This window comes from Xiphophorus couchianus, chromosome 23, assembly GCF_001444195.1.
Source record: "Xiphophorus couchianus chromosome 23, X_couchianus-1.0, whole genome shotgun sequence".
NCBI classification, from domain to species: domain Eukaryota; kingdom Metazoa; phylum Chordata; class Actinopteri; order Cyprinodontiformes; family Poeciliidae; genus Xiphophorus; species Xiphophorus couchianus.
In genome coordinates, this window is record NC_040250.1 from 23,415,253 (window position 1) to 23,434,235 (window position 18,983).

The 18,983-nt window shown below is 43.4% G+C and overlaps 1 protein-coding gene across 1 annotated transcript in view; it reads left to right on the forward strand.

Moving 5' to 3' along the window:
* The first annotated feature begins 18,444 nt into the window (after positions 1–18,444).
* Positions 18,445–18,983, forward strand: part of efnb1 (ephrin-B1) — an 80,451-nt gene continuing 79,912 nt past the window's right edge. The window contains exon 1 of the mRNA XM_028008297.1: positions 18,445–18,689. Within this exon, the coding sequence (XP_027864098.1) occupies positions 18,445–18,689 (245 nt within the window). The remainder of the gene's footprint in view (positions 18,690–18,983) is intronic.

The window sequence follows — 18,983 nt, forward strand, 5'->3', positions numbered from 1 at the left end:
CACTGTGTAGGTGTAAAGGAAGCCCAGATTGCTTTAATAGTGGCCTTCAGATCACCTGCTTTGTTGGATTTAGTGTCTCTCATCTTCCTCTTAACAACAGCCCGTAGATTTCCTATGGGGTTCGGGTCGGGGACGTTTGCTGGCCAATCAAGAACAGGAACACCATGGTCATTGAATCAGCTTTTGGTGCCTTTGGAAGTGTGTCAAGTCCTACTGGAAAATAAATTCAGCATCTTCATACAGCTTGTCGGTAGAGGGAGGTGTGAGGTGCTGTCAAATTTCTTGGCAGACGGCTGCATTGACCACGGACTTCAGAAAACCCAGTGGATCAACACCAACAGATGACATGGCACCCCAAACCACCACTGACTGTGAAAATGTCACACTGGACCTTGAGCAAAGTGGATTCTGTGCCTCCCCACTCTTCCTCCAAAACCCTGAGACCTTGATATCCAAATAAAATACAGAATTTACATTAATCTGAAAACAGGACTCTTGACCGTTGCACAAAAGTCCAGTTTGTTTTCTCCTTTGCCCAGGTAAGACTCTGGTTCAGACGTGGCCTGACGGGGCTAATGCGACATTTGTAGTCCATATCTAGTATTCGTCTGTGTGTCTGCAATAGATTTCGCTTGACAATCTTCTCAAGAATGTGGTTCTCCTTGTTACTGGTGCACCTTTTCCTACCACTCTTGTTCCTGTCATTCAGTTTTCATGCATGTTTGGACACAGGACTCTATAAACTACCACCGTCTTGAGCAATTACCTTTTTTCTACCCTCCTTGTTAAGGGTGGCGCTGACTGTCTTCTGACTGCAACAATTAAAAATCATAATAAAAAACACCAGGTACAAACACTTTTGCAAGGTTTAGATTAAGCAAATTTAAGGAGTACGAGACATTTTACAGGGCATTTCTTTGCTGTCTCCAATCAGAAAAGTGGGGGAGAAGGAAGAAGAGGGAGAGGAATCAGAGGTGGTCAAAGACGAGAAGAGAGAGTGCAGACACGGAGAAGGGGAGCTGGTACTCGTTAGCGCGCTGTTCATCAGTCTTGTGGGGGTCAGGGTTCAGGGAGCCCCAAGGCTCGGTGTGTGACCGGTCACCTTTCACCCCTGACCCCCGCAGCCAGCACCTGGAGCTGAGGTATTTCCTCATAACGTTAACTCCTTTATTATTGATTCGCAGCTAGAAGGGCCGAGGCCTCGACACAAGTGAGGAACTGAGATGTCTTTAGATGTGGCAGCATTTGAATTCAGAGGAAGCGCCACGACCGACTATTCCGGCTCAAACGAGGGCAAGGTGGGAGAGAGAAAAAAGGGGAATCAAAAGAGGGCAAGGAGGTACAGGAGATGGAACAGTCGGAGAAGAAAGAGGAGGAGGAGGGAAGTCAGGGTCACAGCTGCGATAAAGAGGTCGGAATGAAAGATGTTGCTTCGGTCGGACAGGGAGGAAAATAAACATCCTCCCTAAAAATAGTTTGCTGTCCACTTCATGCAGCCCAGCTCTCACTCCAGCCAGGTGTTGGAGCAGCTTTGCTCCCCATAACAGAATCAGGATCGCCTGACTTTTCCAAGCAAAACGGCTTCATAATGTAAAAAACGTGTCTCTGGGCTTTGATGTGAGGGTTCCCTCAAAGCTCATAAGACAAACAGTCGGGGGATATCTTAACCCCTCAAATAAATATGACATGCCTGTCTTAACTTCATATCTGCTCCTGCCTGTTGTGGCTCAACTTTGACCTTTTTCCGTGACCCATGCTGTTGACTTTCCTTCTCTCCGTATGTCTTCATTTCCCTTGAAGAATCTCTCATGAGCCGAGGCGAACTGCTTGGAAATCCGTCTGAATGAAGCTTTTTCTTTTCTCTCTCTTCTGGCTGATGGACAGATTCCAGTTTGATTGAACCCAAATGCTCAAGGCAAATAAGACAAACAAGAACACACGTACACACACACACCCACGCCAGCACGCACACACACCTGTGTCTCCCTCGGCCTATCTTTCATCACCCTGCTTTTTGTTATGTGTCCGTCTTCCGGGGGCCCCCCTCCTTTCGCTATTTATGCCTGCAGAGCTACTTTGTTGTGCTTTTAGTGGCTTGGTTTGCGGATGGAGCAGATGCTGGAGCTGATATTCCCTGATCCTGCATTGAGCTGAGATAAGAGCAGATTGATGCCCGAGTTAAGGAGCATGGGAGTAATTGCTGTGGCTTTGATGATCCCAGCCGAGAGCTCTGCTTACTAACAAGGACGTCCTCATATTTGGGATTTTTCCCCGCCCCCGTCCCTTCAGGTTTGAAATAGTCTGAAAACGTGTACATGCACTCTTCATGTCCATGAATGTCACATAAATTTGGGGAGTTTTGTGATGAATTTGAACTGTTCTTGGACATGAAAAAATTGCCAAAGCTAAAACTGGACAGACAAGTCTGAATTTAATCAGGAATTTATTCATGCAGACCCAGATTTATGCATACACTCCCATTAATATTTGCATAGATGTACCTTGACCACACATCATCTATGGGCCTCTGGTATCTTTTTAGATGGATGTTTGTCTCCTCTTGGTAGAATTGGTAAAGCTCTTTTAGATTTGAAACATTGATCTACAAATTTTAGTATGGTTAAGGCCTCATGTTTGTCTACTTTATGTTTGAGATCATTGTTGTCCCAGTTGTCCAAGTTTCAACCATCGAACTCTCAAGTTGAGGAAAATCAGTCCTCCCTTTGTTTAAGCTAGTTTGGGCAAAACATCACCCAGCACGATGATTGTTTGATAAAAAAAATATTTCAGTCAAGGGTAAGGGTGTTCATTTTGGAGCAGGTTCTTATTTCTTGGACTCTCTCAGTCCAAAGCAATGTAAAACTTGCTTAAACCTGACTAGGGACACCAGTGTTCCATCAGTTTCCAGTGCGTGGTGAGCATGAACGGTGAGGGTTTTGTACTTTTGCTGCCTCCATTCATCGTCTATACCCACCTATCTCTATAGAATTACAGGGGCAGCTGATACCTATCTACATGAAAACTTTGTGCAGAAAGAACCTGGCCCGGGATTCGAACCCAGGACCTACCTGCTCTACAAACTGCATCACCGTGCAGGCTTTTTCTGAACTTGTTTCTTCTGAATTTAGGGTCAGATGACTGAACTTTACACACAACTAAGTAATCTGGAACCTTCTGGAATAATCCGGACCTCAAGCCTAATAAAAAAAAATGCACAGAGTTCCATTAAAACCAGCTATATTAAATAAACTTTAATTTGCTAGTTTTGCCATGAAGTGCAGTGAACGATCAAGCCAGATTTGTGTCTAAAGATTGCTGATGGCAGCAAGGAGGCCTAAACTTAATGTGTAATTCCTGCCCGTGATTAGTGTGAGCTAACCTCTGACCTACACTGTGGACATGTTTGTGCAACAATGCGTGCTCAGATCTAATGCCTCTTTTTTTTTCTTTTCTTTTTTGTTCCGATTGTGAAATCATGCATGCGTACATTAGGCGTTATAATGCTCATCTCTTTGTTTCTAAGGCCATGCCACCGTGACGGGGTGTGTATGTGCCAGAGGGGGCCTCCTCCAGGTTTTTTTTTACAGCCTCTTTATTTATAGCCTGCACAGAATCACGCTCAGCTGAAAAAGCTATGACATAATCAGGCTGACAGATAACATTCTGTCTGCAGATAGAGTTATCTACAGCTCCGAATATAAGCTTATTTTCATAGAATAAAGGCTCTCGTCCGCTTCGCGTGAAATGAAAGCGCAATCAGATGATGTTTCATTTGCAGGAGCGCGAGACTTGCCTGCTGGGGTTACACTCGGAATATAAATATGTGATCAAAGTTGCAACAGCCTGTACAATTTCCCAAAGCACCCGCCGGCAGGAGGGGGGGATAAAAGCCCCCTGATGAGGTTGTTCGGTGGGGCGGTGCTCTGATTAGAGGTGGATGCTGGTGGGTCTTCAGCCGAGATCTGAGCAATCTGTTCTATGTTCTGCTGTGATGACGCCACTGAGGACATGTCAGGAACACCAGGCGGCAACAATGACATGTTGATCCCACGAGCTTTGGATGGTTGACCTGACGCTTGACTGGTACAAGAGGGTTCAGACAGGACGGATATCCAAACAAACAAGCAAATCTTATCTCAGCCCTGCCCTGGCCCTCAATTTTAGCTCTTCCTGCTTATTCCTAGGAAGTTGCTTCTTCTCTGAGGGAGGATAAATTCCTGGATTTTCAGAGGCCCTTGTCTCTTAGAGTCTTTTCACACTTGATAATCCAGTGTATTGGGGACCAAAATGACGACGTCTGTTACATTTTCAGCTGGTGTGGTTTGCTTTAACACTGCATTGTGTCAAATGAAGCAAACTTTTTGAAAAACCTGTTCAGCTCTTGCCTGTGGTGCCACTCCAAGAAAACCAATGAAGAAGACATGACCGAAACTACCTTCTTCGCAATATGTAAACAAAAATGGAGTGGCGTCAGATTTTAGCCATTGTAGAATTTCTCTTTTGTCTTTGGTAAAAGATTACTAGCCATTTTTCTTGATAGCACTAAACTCTCACGTTTGTTGATTTGTATTTACCCAGAATGCCTTTGCTTCCTACTTTTGGAGCGGTCTCTTGTCCGCTTGGATCCACATTGAATCGCACTAAAGTTCACTTCAACCAAATCAAGACCTGGATTTTTGGGCAGACCAGGATTTGCTTTTTTGGTCTGCATCAGAGTTTGATTGCGCATTCACACTTGCCCAAGCGAGCCAGACTTTCCAGGCAATCAAACTAGAGTTCGATGAAAGCGGACCAAACAGGGCCGGTGCGAATGCACCCTTAGACACTTCGGGAATCTATTGTAGCGAGAGAGGTGATAAGTGGGAGATCATTACAAGCCCTGAGCCAGAGCCAAATGAGATGACGCACACCGCGGGATCATAACGCGGGGCGAAATCGGTAAGGACACTGGGATGAAATTAGACGCTAAACCTCTCTGTATCATTTAGCAACAATAATTTCTTCAGCGTGTCAGCGCTGTGGGCTACTTGTTCCGGTTCCAGCGCTGCATTAAGAGAGCCAGTGCTCGGTTCAAAAAGGGGAGAGCAATGAGTCAGATCCTCAGCTCCAATTATATCTGCATCCCTGCAGTTTGCTCTTTCCAGCCGGCGCACACATCCCCACATAAGACACGCTTTGAAATCTAAACTAGCTGCCAGGGATCGCCTGTAGCTGTCAAGAAAAATAACAGGCCGGCAAACAGAATCACACAGGCGGCGTCTGCTCCAACGGGAGCTTGTTGACCAACGCCGAGCCAAGGGACTGCGAAGGAGAGGGAGAGAGTTGGAGGGTGAGCTCACAGAGGTCGCTTTGAAGTTTCTATTCAGGTCTTTGTCCCATTCAGGCTGCTGGCAGTAGACATCTCTACTTGGGGCCGGGCCCCTCCCATCATCACACCGTCTCCCTGCTCACGCACACACACGCTGAAAAAGAAAAAGCAAGCACGTCTGCAGGTCCTGTCCATCACACAGGCTTTAATTAGAGCCGATTCAAATGCACCCTTTTGTACCCTTCTCACTCTCCTCTCTTTCTTTAACCCCCCACCCTCACTCATTTTGCTCTCTTTCACCAACTCCCACCCTCTCTTTTTCACCCTTTCCTCTTGCTTTCTAGACCCTTTTCCCACTTTTGTTGCCCTCATTTTCTTGGCAGGGAGTGGGGCACCTCTCCAGACGTTTTCTTCTACATGCCATTAGCTCCCTCCCATCCCCCACCATCCTCCTTCCTACCCAACCACCCCTCTGAGTCTAGAAGCCGAGTGTGACCTAATGTTTGACAGACAAGCAGCCCGGAGAAAGAACTCATCTATCAGTGGTTTGTAATTCTATTAGGATGGACAGAACAACCCCCCCTCCCACCTTCAGGCCAACATTTGGCATATTATCTCTATCCGTTTAGCTCTTCTTCTAAGCCTCCAGGCAGTAGGTCTACAAAATACCAACAAATAACCAAGTGAGTGAGTTGACAACATGCAGCGGCCAGAAGAAGTACAAGTCTGTCTTTTTCACTTTTACAATCACAAACTTCTATGTGTTTTTATTGGGATTTTGGGTGAGACAATGTGGTGGAATTTGGAAGGAAAATGATGGTTTTCAACATTCTGGGGAGGAAAATGGCATAAATTTGACCAGACAGAAACGTTCTCCCATTCTTCTTTGCAAAAGACCTTAATCTCGGTCAGACTGAATGGGGAGGTTCTATGAAAAGAGCAATGCCAACATCTTACCAGAGACTCTCAACTAGATTTGGTCCCAAATTTTGACTGGGCCATTTTTAGAAATCAATATAGTTTGACTTAAATCATTCCATGTTAGCTCTGACTGTGTCTTTTGCAGCCTCTTACAGGCTTTCTTCGAAGATTCAATTGGATTTAGTTTCATCTGTCTTCCCATCAGGTCTGACAAGATCTACTAAATCTTTTAGAGCACTGGACCCAACTCTGTGGACGCATTGCTTCCATCTTTGTACTATATTGATTCTGTCTATTCTTTTAAAAAGCAGCTGTTTTATAAAGACAAATTTATTCAGACAGGCAATTTTTTTTATTAGCAGTTTTTTAAAATGTGATTTATTCTTTGATGCTTTTAAAACTAGTCAGGTCTTGTCACCTGCATGAATGTAAGTGCTGATACTTGTAAACAGTGTTGCTAGGTCCCTCTATAAAAAGAGATTGTAGAACTCTGCGAGGTTTTTAACTGGCTAAATAGGTTTTTAATATCATTAAACTGTTTTTCAGCTGTATGTATTTGTATGCTGTTTTATTTCTACTTTTAAGCTTTTCTGTTTTAGCTTCAGTGTTTTTATTTTAAAGTCTAATTTTACTATGAAACGTTAGTTTTTTACCTTTGAAAGATGCCTTATGAAAAAAAAAGTTTGCTTACTTACTAACATTGCGCATCGCTGTCAGTTCAGTTCAAATTCAACTTACAAATATGTTGTTCATCCCAAAGGAAAATTAAATAGTGTAACTGATGTCTTACAGCATCTTTAGAGTCCCTGTGGATGGTGATGCTGTGGGCAGGAAGAAGAAGAAGCCTCTGACTGAAGACTGCTGCTGACAATAACTTGACAACCTAACAGCTCAATAGTTCAGGATCCATTCAGCAGAAACAATATTCTACAGTAACATGTCCTGAATTACTCCATCGGTTGTTGGTAAGTGCTGCTGTTCCACCTCATTTGCGTTTGTTGCTTCTCTTTTGTGTTATCACACCTGACAGTCCAGTAAACTCAGTTCAGTTGGACACCAAAATTACATTTGTTGCACTTTCATCTGGTGCTGTTCGCTTTCATATTGCATTGTCAAAAAAACCTAATCCTTTAAAAAAACTTGTTGACCTCCCTACTTGTGGTGGCGCTGCAACCACTGAAATAAACGACACAAAAAGCTCGGAAGAACAACAACTTCCTTCTTCACAAATTGAAAACAAAAATGGAGTAGCATCAGATTTTAGTGGTTGCAGGATTTCTCTTTTGACTTTGGTAAAACAGTACTAGCCATTTCTACCTACCGCGATTGCTAGAGTTGTTTGTTTGTTTAGGTTGTATTTACCCAGAATGCCCTGCGCTATAGTCTCTTCCTGCTTTTAGGGAGGTCACCGGTCTGCTTGTATTCACATATGCAACTGAGCTAGAGTTCATTTAACCGAATCGAGACCTAAAAACGTTTTAGGTGAACCAGCGTTTGTGTTTTTGGTCTGCAACTAGAGTTCGATTGCGGATTCACGGCTCCACAAATGAGGCGTTTGTGGAGGCTAGAAAGGTTCCTTTACCTTTCTCGGTAAAGGAACTAGAGTTCGGTTGAAGCAGACTAAACAGGGCTGGTGTGAATGCACCATAGTTAAAAAGCCGGGCAGAGAGATGTTGAAGCTGTTAACATGATGTTTTCCCATAATAATCGATGGAAGAGAGAGTTTGAACTTCTTCTTTCGCTGCTCTTTGATCTTGCTCTGCATCCATAAAGCCTTCTGTCAAATCCACTGGGATTTGTGGCCACACTTCAGGTAATGTTTGAGCTTTTGAGATGCTAATCAACTGCTTCCAGTTGTAAATATACCTTGTTGCCACAATTAGGCATCATAACAACTGTCAGAAAATATAAAAGCAGGAGCAAAAATCCCTCCAGCTGCACAGCATCCTTTTCCAGATGGAACAATTATTAACATGCAACGCCTCAACCAAAAAACAAAAAACAAAACTATAAACAAAAGTCTACACAATGTGAATGGTATGTTCAGATTTATTTGTAATGTTCTGTTCTTGTCTGACTAGAGGACCTTGTTTCACATGTCTTCTTTACGTAACTTGTACCAAATTGGACATCTTGTAACTTGGAATAAAAATGATTTAAAAAAAAATCTTGATTTAATATTTTCCAGTCTTAAATTATGTTTTAAGAGTGCAGAGTTAACAGTTGGATGGAGAGAATGTTCCACCTGAGCAGTATATCTGTCCAGATGGACAGCCATGTCTTGGCAGGTTCCATATTCAGATGATGGATTGAACAGTTCTCTGTGAGATGTTCAGAGCTTGGGATGCTTATTTACGGCCTAACCCTGACCTAAGGCTTAAGTCGTACTTCTATAATAAGGATAAATTGCACAGAAATGTACTTATTAGTTGAGTTCTGAAGGCAGTTTGTTGATTTTTATTTAGGGAGAGAGCGGAGTAAAAGCAGCTGAGTGCAAATGCATGCCACACTTTTCAGGTTTTAATTTGAAAGACATTTTGAAAATTGTTTTCAAATGTTTTCAGAAGATCCTCAGTAGATATTAAAGTTTTGACAAAATGTTGAAAACTACGTGGCACTGTATGTACACCATCTGTGTTCTGACTTTCTTTTCCACAGAGAGTTGCCTTGTTCTTCAGTGACTAACACAATTTCTCCCTAAAATCAAATCTAATCTGATAAGCTGGGATGGTATAATGTGGCAGCTTAAGATAGGAGGAGCCCATTCCTCTACTAATCAGCATTCTTATCAACATTCCCCTGTGTTTATGTGTCAACAAGAACTGCCACATGAAACATCTCTTCTCGTTAAAGGGAGAGCGGAGAGGAGAAAAGAAGAAGAAGAAGGCTGGGTTGTTAAATCAGGCAGGACTTGTTTAGCACAGACTGTTATTTGTCTGTAATCAGAGCTTTCCTGTCAGTCATAATGACTGAGACGAATAAAAGAGATGAGGGAGAGAGGAGGAAGACGTCTGGGCAGCAATCAAGCCAACCGCAAACAGGAAATGTAAGTCTGCGGATGCCCCGGCTGTTGTGTTTGGCCTCGCTGATGTTGCTGTTAAATCAAAAGCAGCATGAACGGCTCATACAGCAGCCTTCAAGTGTCAGCCCTTCCCAAAATAGCCCGTTTACATTAGCCGCCTTTTCCCACTGCCTCAGCTGGTGCTGGTGTTTGGAATGGATCTGACTTGTTTGTCTTTATGCTCCTCGCGTTTCCCTTCAGCCGAGATTTCGCCGGCCGTGAAGCCGGACGGGAGTCATATTCTGTTTGTGCGATTCTGCGGGGTTTGTGTAGTCTCTCTGGTTAATGGCTGCTGGGTATTGATCGCATCCGGATCCTCCCATCGTTTTTCAGATAATGATGGCTGACCACTTGAACCCCGTGCATGCCAGACCGTCCCCACTCACTCCTGAATCCACGGCCCGTCGATAGGCCCCCGTAACGCCACCAAGGCCGCAGCACTTTCAGTTCCTACCACGCCTGGCCCGAGGATCACAGAGGGAAACGGGCCAGAATTCATTAGGAGCAGATTAAGAACAAGAGCGAAACACTTCAGCTGTGATTTATTTTCACTTTGTGGTTGCTGGACTAACAACACGCCAAACAGAGGCTTCATCCAGGAATAATGATGTCATCATGGCTTCAGAGTAAATATCAAAATGAGAAGCATCCGTGTCCTCAGCAGGGTTCAATTTGGACTTGAAGTTGAGAACACAGCAGACTTGTGTTGCTTTAGGAGTCATGGCAAAAGACTATTGAGCGAACTAAACATTGTTGCGGAATATTTTTGGTAGCTAGTTGGAGATCTTGCAAAAAAGAAAAAAAGTGAAATATCTGTGTTATCAATCCCAGATGGAGAGGATTTCCCGTTTCAGTGCTGTATATTATTATTAAGTACTTTTCTGGGAGGCTAACATCTGGCAAGTTTAGTTTTAGTGTCCCTCTGTCTGTGAAACTGTTGGATATATATGGCTAAGAAGGTTTCTGTTACAAGCATAATATGGTTGAAACGACTCATTTCCTTAGATTTTGCTCCCAATGAGCCAGGCATGCTGGGAATCTTTGAAAGTTGTTTTGATCAATACTTTTTCAGGCTTTCTAAAGTTCTTTCAAAGTCTTTTTTTTTTTTTTCCTTTTTAGACTTTGGCTTTTTATTCATTTTCTGTTGAAGCCTTGTGATGTTATAATCCTGAGGTGGTTGATTCTGTTTTCCCGTTTTCACAGCAGCGGGGTTGACTCCTTGTGAGATGTCACACCTGCAGGTTATTCACCACTCAACAGCATGGTGTCTGTAGGATCAGTGTTCCTCTCTTGCAGTTGCCTGATTGTTTCGTCTCGGTCGTGACAATCAGCCCATCTTGTTGTGAAACCGCATTCTCCTCGTATTCAGAAGTCGGATATTCTGAGCTCATTATTGGAAATGCCATAAAAATACCCAGTAAAGTAGGAATAGTGATCAGTATTGCTGGCGATGTATGACACGTCAGTAGCTATGTTTCCATTACAAATGTGCGTAAAACCTTGTTGAAAAAAATTCTCAATTGTGGTTTTTCCATTAAAAAAGAAATGCAATTAAAATCAGATGTAAATACACTCGTTTATGTGAGTAAGTCATCAAAAAAAAAAAACACATCATCCTCACTTCTTGTCATCTTCTTAGTCATTTCCGTCAGTAGTAACATCCTGTTGTTGGTTGACTCATTGGAGACGAAAAAAATGTTTCCATTTCAGTTTTGCAAAACACACTAATTTCGATACGGTCGTAAAACAACCTCGTCTTAGTGCCAAAACTTTACATAGAAAAACAAGAGTTTTTACGAAATTGCCACGTTTCTACTAGGCAAATTTATTTTCGAAATGTCAAACTGCGCAATTTTAAGGTTAATGGGAACGCAGACACTCTGAGTCTTGATAAAGAAGTGACACATTATCAATCCACACTGGGCTGGATCACATTTTCTAGTGGGAAATATGGAGAGATAGACTGTTATTAGGAAGTATTGTTACTAGTTACAACAAGTAGCAAATCCACACCAGAACATTCTCCATCCATCTTTTTAAAAGCACCAATACTTGAATTGACTCGCTGTAATTTAAGAAACCATCCCATCTGTGAAAGCTGATGTCCAACAAAGCAAGAGGAACTTTATGCACTACTTATCTTCCACATATAGCTGTCAGCCCTTGTCCTATCACATCATAATCAACCTTCATCAGTATCAGAATGACTTTATTGTTGTTTCCGTTGGGAAATTTTCCTCGCAGTCAGGGGAAAATCATGAACGCAATCACTCTACAACATTGGCAAAAGCCCAAAATAGAGCGCCGGGAAAATTTCTGCACAAATATCCCCTCAAAAAGTGATCTGACTAAAAAGACAACGCAGTCTCACCCAATCACAGTTTAGATGTAATTTGAATAATGGCCTGAGTAAGAGAAGAGTTTTTCCATCTGTTTGGTCCTTGATTTAGGCTGTCTGAATCTCTTTCCAGATGGCAGGAGCTCAAATGCGCCATGAAATGGGTGATTGAGTGAAGTGGTTATTTGCCTTCTGTGTGACAACGTTTATTAAAGATTTTCCTGTTTAATCAGGTACTTTGGTTCAGAAAATTTTGCCTTTTTACCATTTGTTTTGTCCTGCTTTTGCCTCCTGCTCTTATGTTGCCAAACCAGGTGATAGAAGCAAATGCAGGGGCAGATTCCATCACAGAATTGTAGACAATGATCATCAGCTTTTTAGACACACCAACTTGAATGAATTTGTGGAGGAAATACAATCTCTGATGTACTTTTTTGCATTTTTATTGAACGTCAGCTTCTGGTCAGTGACTCATATCTCTGAATATGCCAAAGCTAACTAAAGGTAGTGGACTGGACGTCATTCTGAACATTCACTTTGGTTTACACTTTGTTCTTTGTGTATTTGATCTACATACATTTTTAAAACATGACAAGTAACATGACAAGTGACATATTTTGCAATTACAAGTCTAAGAAAGTCGACGAATGACGCACAAAAGATAGTGTTAGGCCAAAACATTTTGATCTGAGGAAGTAGTAGCATCTACTAGAATCCTTTTCTAGTAGATGCTACTACTATGCTGTATTTTAAAAAGACTTAACTAAAGAAACGAGGGAATAAAGTTGTTAATTTTGGAGTTATTTCAGATCTCATTTGACAGATAATCAATGGAGATGGGACAGGTGACCCGACAGACAGGCACTCCTGGCTGCCTCCACCAACGTAACGTTACGAACACAGAAATAGCTTGACTGAGAAAATAAGCAATGAACTCGAGAACACAGCGTCTTGTGTGGCTTCACACAAGACGCTGTGATAATTTCTACTAACGCGAGATTTTAGGCGTTTTGCAGCGTCACACAGTGAGAGTGAGCTTGAATCAAAATCCATAATGCAACCTGAAGACTACCGTGCTGTGGAAAGCTTCAGGCAAGAGCGGAACTACATCTGACAAAATCTGAGCTTACCTGAAGAGGGTTGTGTGGACATGGGATGTCCTCACAATGTGAGGGATTTGGGTAAGTAGGTTGAGCAAATATCTCAACCTGAGATGTGGGCTGCTGATAGACTTTTATCAAAGATGACATTTCAACAGAAAAACAAACCAATTTCTTATGAAAAACGGCACAGAAACCTGGTTGGGCAAGCGTGGAAACCCTTAAACTAAAGTGTTACTTCGTCATAATAACAATGTGAAATGGTAAAAAAAAAAAAAAAAGGTTTTATAGTTGTTTTTTTTAAAGAAACATTTTACTGTAAAGCTCCTAAAAATTATGGGATTGTTAGTTCCTCCCACTTGGATGTCTTTTTAAAATCTTTTTGGATATGATCCCTGCAAACAAAGTTACAGGGAGGGGAAGTTTGTGACCATAAACATACAAAAATGATCAACTGCTTCTAAAACCTCCAGCCTTACAGTGTCTGTACCCTCTTCCTTGTAGGGTCGTCACTATGAAAACATATAAAAAGCATCGCGCATTTCCTCTCCACTTGTATTATGTTGCTTTTTGTGAACATGAAAAACATTTAGAGTTGCTAAGCCCTCGCCGAAAATAACTCCCTAAGCCCAGAGCGTGAATTGCAAACCCTTGTTTAAGCTCTTGGCTTTTCTACTTTAACTTATCTTTATCATCCTGAAACTCTTCAGTGTAATCCTCACACAGTGACCATTTATGCACACCACAAACAAAGACTTAGCAGCTGCCTGCTCTGAGCAATTTTTAACCCTGCAGGACGACCAGCTTGGGTAAAGTGGACATTTCATGCAGGGGCTGTTTTGGAAGAGACAGTGGCCTCATTAGAACAATACAGACGATTGAGAAAACTGGTGTTTCAGATAAATTAATCTGGTCTAAAATAGAGTTGTGAGCATGAGTAGGACTGTTCAAATTTTGAGCGAGGGGCATTAAAGAGAATTAAAAAAGGATCCAGAAAGTTAAACATCAGCGACTAAGATAACAGTTACTAGAGAAGATTTACCATTTCCTATCACAGTATCATCAGGATGTTCATCATTAACGCATCTTAATCTTTAACTTGTTTAAACAAGTGTGTCCTAACCCCCTCGTCACCTCTTCTCCCGGCCTCTCTGGTTCTCCATGGAGGAAAAAGAACACTATTTTCTTTTTTCTTTTTGGCTTATAGCGAAACGGCTTGACAAGTCTTGGACGAAGCGCCCCAAAAATCTGCAACAGATACAGTCGTCGCCGAGTTCAGCCAAGACTGTTAGACTTTTGACGTTCGTGACTCTCGACGGCCATTTATCTACTTGCCTTGAGCCAAGACCAAAAAATAATAATAATAATAATAATAATAATAGCCTCTGCATATTTATGTCCCTCTCGGGATGATCGCTTCCACCAGTGCTAACGTTCATCCAATATACGGAGCAAACCCCGTGCACTTTGGATTAAAAATAATGCCCAAAATGGTGACACTCTAATCACCCTCAGCTGCACTCTGTAACTATAAATCAAAGGTCAAAAAGTCAGCAAACACCAGGTCTGCCTAGCATCTGGCCGCTGGCAGTCGGCATGTTTTAGCTGTTGGATTTCTCGTCCAAAGGCATGTTTTCTCATCGTTTGGGCAGAAGCACACAAAACTTTCCATCGTGAACCCCCTCCTCCCCCAACGGACCCAAACAGCTGCGCTCTTCAGGCAGCAGCGATATTAAAGTGCAACCTGGCTATTTATAGGGGCATAAAGATAAATTAACATGATGATCTCACTCTTTGAAAATGCACCGGCTACTATAGAGAGTCTGAAGGGTGGAAAGAAGCTTCCTAATGGGACTGAGTGTGGACAATAGCCCCGCTTGTCCTCACATCTTCTGTGTTGTTTCCCCTGTTTAATAAAGCCTGTAGTATACAGTTCTGAAAAATACATGAACAGTCCATCTGTCACTTGCTATAATCCTCTTGTAGTGACTGTGCTGGTATTTTGTCCTTAGATGTTTGCGGTGCTACTGCCACACTGCTGCTGCAGATCACTCTCACTTGTTCCCGAGGCAAATCTCTGTAAAATTGCACACTGCCGCTGAGCTGTTTCTGGACTACGAAGCTGCTGTTTGGTACCACTCCTGACAAACGGAAACTCGCGTACATCACCATCCCTGTTGAAGTCGTGTCCCAATCGGTTGGGGAGCTTCGGCTGCAGCTGTGGCATCACATCAGAGCCCCAAAACCGGAGGTATCTCTTTGGGTCACGGCAGATCAGGTGTCCAACTGTGACTAACTGATTGGCCGATGAGTTATCAGGAATCCCAGAAGTTCTGTGAACGTCTCGCTCTGTGGCAACCGGACTGTGTTTTGCCACTGCTGTGGATGCAGCCATGATACAGCAGTCGCCGGCGCGGCGAACCGTGGATGCTCCCACTGCAAGTGAAACCTAAAAGTATAAATACGCTGGGGCAATTCCATCCACCAACTTCCATTGTAGTTGTTTGGGGTATAATGTGAAAGACCAAAAGAAGTCGTGCAAGATTGGTAAGAAAAAGGATAAGGGCACAAGGTTTTCAATTTATTTTTTTACAAATTTAATCTGAAAATCTGCGGCGTACATTTGTAATCCCCTCTCAGTCAATACTTTCTAAAGCCAGCTATTGTTGTGGTTGCAACTACAAATCTTTAGGGCTTTAGACATCTACAGTGTCCTTTTTTTCCCTTGCAAACTCAATCAGATTAGATGGAGAGCATCGATGAACCACACAGTACATTTTAAGATCTGCCCTTAGATGTTCAACTCGATTCATTTGACTGCTTTGACTGGGCCATCGAAGCAATTCTTTTGCAGTTCTGGTCACAGGACTTTCTAGTCTGTTGCAGCCTTGAACAAATTTTCTTCCATTATTGGCACGTATTAATGCTGCGCTCCAGTTGGGAAATTCCGACTTCCCAGTCGAAAAAGAATCAACCGAATCGCCCTCCATAGTCAGGTTTCCCACTGGGAAACTGGGAGCAACTCCGACTAGAGTCCACTTCGCTTCGTTTCAGCTTTTCCTCTTCCTTCCATCAACAATGGTGAGCTGATGTGGTGGAAAAGTGTTTATTTTACAAGACACACATGTAAGAGTGTGTCTATAATCAGTGTTGCATGTAGCGTCTGCAACAATAAACGGAGCAAATTAAAGGGATGTTTGTGTATGAAAAGTAAAGCCTAAAATGATGTTTGCAAGAGATACTGCAAACAATGTTTATGGGCGTCGCCATGTCGAAATTCTGACATCTTAATTAGAAAGCTGTTACCTCGGGTATGACGTCAAACCAACTTCGGGTTCCAGCTTCCAAGGCAACTGGAATGCAGCATTAGCTCCATCCATTATCGTCCCCACGCTTGCTATGTTCCTAAGTACACATTTATGTGTTTTTACTTGGTAAAAGAATCCTTCAGACCTTTTCCTTTCACTTCGGAATGGTCTCTTGCTGTCTGTCAGGTAAAACCCTGATGAAATTCTCAGTTGGGGTCCAACTGCTTTGGCAAGGCGCCGTACCGCGTATCCCCGTAGTCAGGAAATGCCACGCTGTCCAGCAACCTGTTCGATTCTGCTGTGGATTCAACAGCTACCCTGAGGTAAAGAATCTATAACAGAATCTAGCAGGTCTCCCACACTGGAAAAACACACAAATATAAATACCCTCAGATAATTATAGTGTATGGAGCGTGAAGCATGTGTTGAGCTTATTGTCTCACAAAGATTTATGGGCTGTCTGCAGACAACAGGATGTTGGAAGAAAAAAAAAAAGAAGCATAATTTTAGGAAGCATAGAGCACCTCTTAAAAATGTCTGTTTTCCTCCCAATTACAAAATATCCCAGCCCTCCCTTCTCCCCTCCTCTCCAAATCTCTCTCCTCTCTCTGTGGGAGCCCCGACGCGTTTTTGTTGCCACCGTTAGGGGGCGGCATTGTTTGCATAAATGCAAGGCAACAGAAAGAATCGCACACACAAAGGGGGCACAGACATGGACATGATCAATTATGTGTCAAGCATTTCTTCCTCAGTGAATGAATGGCTCGGTGACTACAGGGCTACCGGCCGCCTATTGTCTATTGACGCTGGGAGACGAAGTTCTCATGCAGTTCATTATCCCCCAAAGAGGACAAACAGCGAGAGAGCCAAAGAGGCCATTAATCATCATTCCCTTCAGAGAGGAGAAAAGAGGCAATCAAACTAACAGGTACTGTAACCCCTGCACTGCAAACTGTAAAGTTGCTTTATATGCGCCAAAAAAAAAAAAAAAAAAAAAAATCATAAACACATTTGCCTTTTTTTTTATGATGATGGTGATGATCAAGGTCAGCACAATCAGAGCCATTAAACAATATAACTGAGACGTTTATGACATAAGTAGCTCGTTTATGATCAATTCCCCTCTCTTATTTAAATGGGGCCAAAGTTTTTTCTTGTTTTTTTTTTTTTTTTTACTCCAGTAGCCTATCCCACCACTCGCTTCTGCTTTCAGTTTTGACGAATAACTCCAAAGTCCGTTTCAGTTCGGGTCAATGGCTCCGGCCGAAGCGGCTGGTTGGGGGGTGAAAAGCGGGAGGGTCAACTTAATAACACCCTCCCACACCGCCGCCGCCGCCGCCACCATTCCCTAACCCATTTTCCTCCTCCTCCTCCTTCTCCAATCCAACCCTCCACGTCCCCATAAATGCCTCCGCTTCCTGCTTCCAACTTCGGACAGAGCGCCGTGATTGGCCACAACGCACGCTGTGGGCCGTCCCCGCCCGCCTTTGCCTGCCTGCGACTCCGCTCGGCTCGAGTTACCAAGCCGAGCTCGGGCTGTTGCATATACACACATACACACGCACACACTCCACACACATACATACATACAAGCGTCCACCCGAGTCTTTTCAAGGAGATGATTTTTTTTTTTCTTTTTTGAGGGGGGTAAAACAGAAAAGGAGAGGGGGGGAAAAAATGAACGCGGAAAGATGGGAATGTAGCCGAGCTGATTGAGATCTACTCCTCGACCCCCAACAGACGCAGGTCGGATCCATCCTCCTCTACACTTTCGGTCCAAAGAGCGGCGTGCATTTTTACGCACTGGGCATATCGCTCCGGGAAGGCGGACCGAGACTGCTCGCAGCGCAATCCTCTCACGCTGCGAGCCAGGAGGGATATTTACAATAGAAACTCCCGATTCCTTTGCGGAGAAGAATAGGGAAAAAAAAAGAAGGAGGAGGAGGAGTGAAAGATAACACTGGAATGAGGAGGACCTCCAAGATTCCTGGCGTGCTGCGGAGTTGTGACTGATGGATGAATGTGGTCATCTGTAGGCTAAAAACGGGCGACAGGTACGGACACCAGCGGGGGAGCTTTGAACCGATTGGCTCGACCGGATCGAATCGTTGGAGTTTTTCTTTTTTCGTTTTGTTTTGGGTTTTGTTTGTTTTTCCTCTCCTCCCCAACGGGGTTAAAGAGAAAGAAAAGAAAAACTGCCACAGGTCATACAGGACGCTCATTTCCTCCAGATCATCCTGCGCACACATCGGTTCAGATCAGTCAAGGACGAAACAAGCAGAAGTAGGTGGCGGCGGGGGGGGAGAGAGAGGATTGATAGATATATTGATAGCTGGATAAGGGGAAGATCTGAAGACGATCTGAAGAAGAAGTCGGACAGGGGGACATGTATCTGACAGCGACCTCGCATGCTCCCGACTGATCCCGAGCTCACCTTCCCACGGGCCGAAGCGCGCACTCAGGCTCGTCAGGCGCGACGCAGCGCCCCCGTCGCTCCGGCTTCTCGGCTCACTCTCCTCGGCGTGAATTCCCTCAGCATGGCGGGGCTCGGATGTTGGAAGTATTACCTCTGGATGTTTATTCTAATGTGCAGGTCGGCGCTACCCTCGGCCAAGTCGCTGGAGACTATAATTTGGAGCTCGCAGAATCCCAAGTAAGTCCCAAGTCCTTCGTACAAGCACGGGTGGGAGCTGCAATTGCTGGGGAAAAAAGTTGGAAATTGCATCGAGGTTCTGCTAAATATTGTAAATTATATATATATATATATATATATGTATAATTTTTCTTTTTCTACATAATTTGCTTGGTGATAATTACCAGTCCTGCACACTGGGAGGTGTGTGTTTATATATATTTACTCCACAGTGGGGGGAATTTCCCAAACACCAACAACCACAGCTCAAACAATATCCAGCATGCAGGCCTTCACTTTAATCACAATAATGGA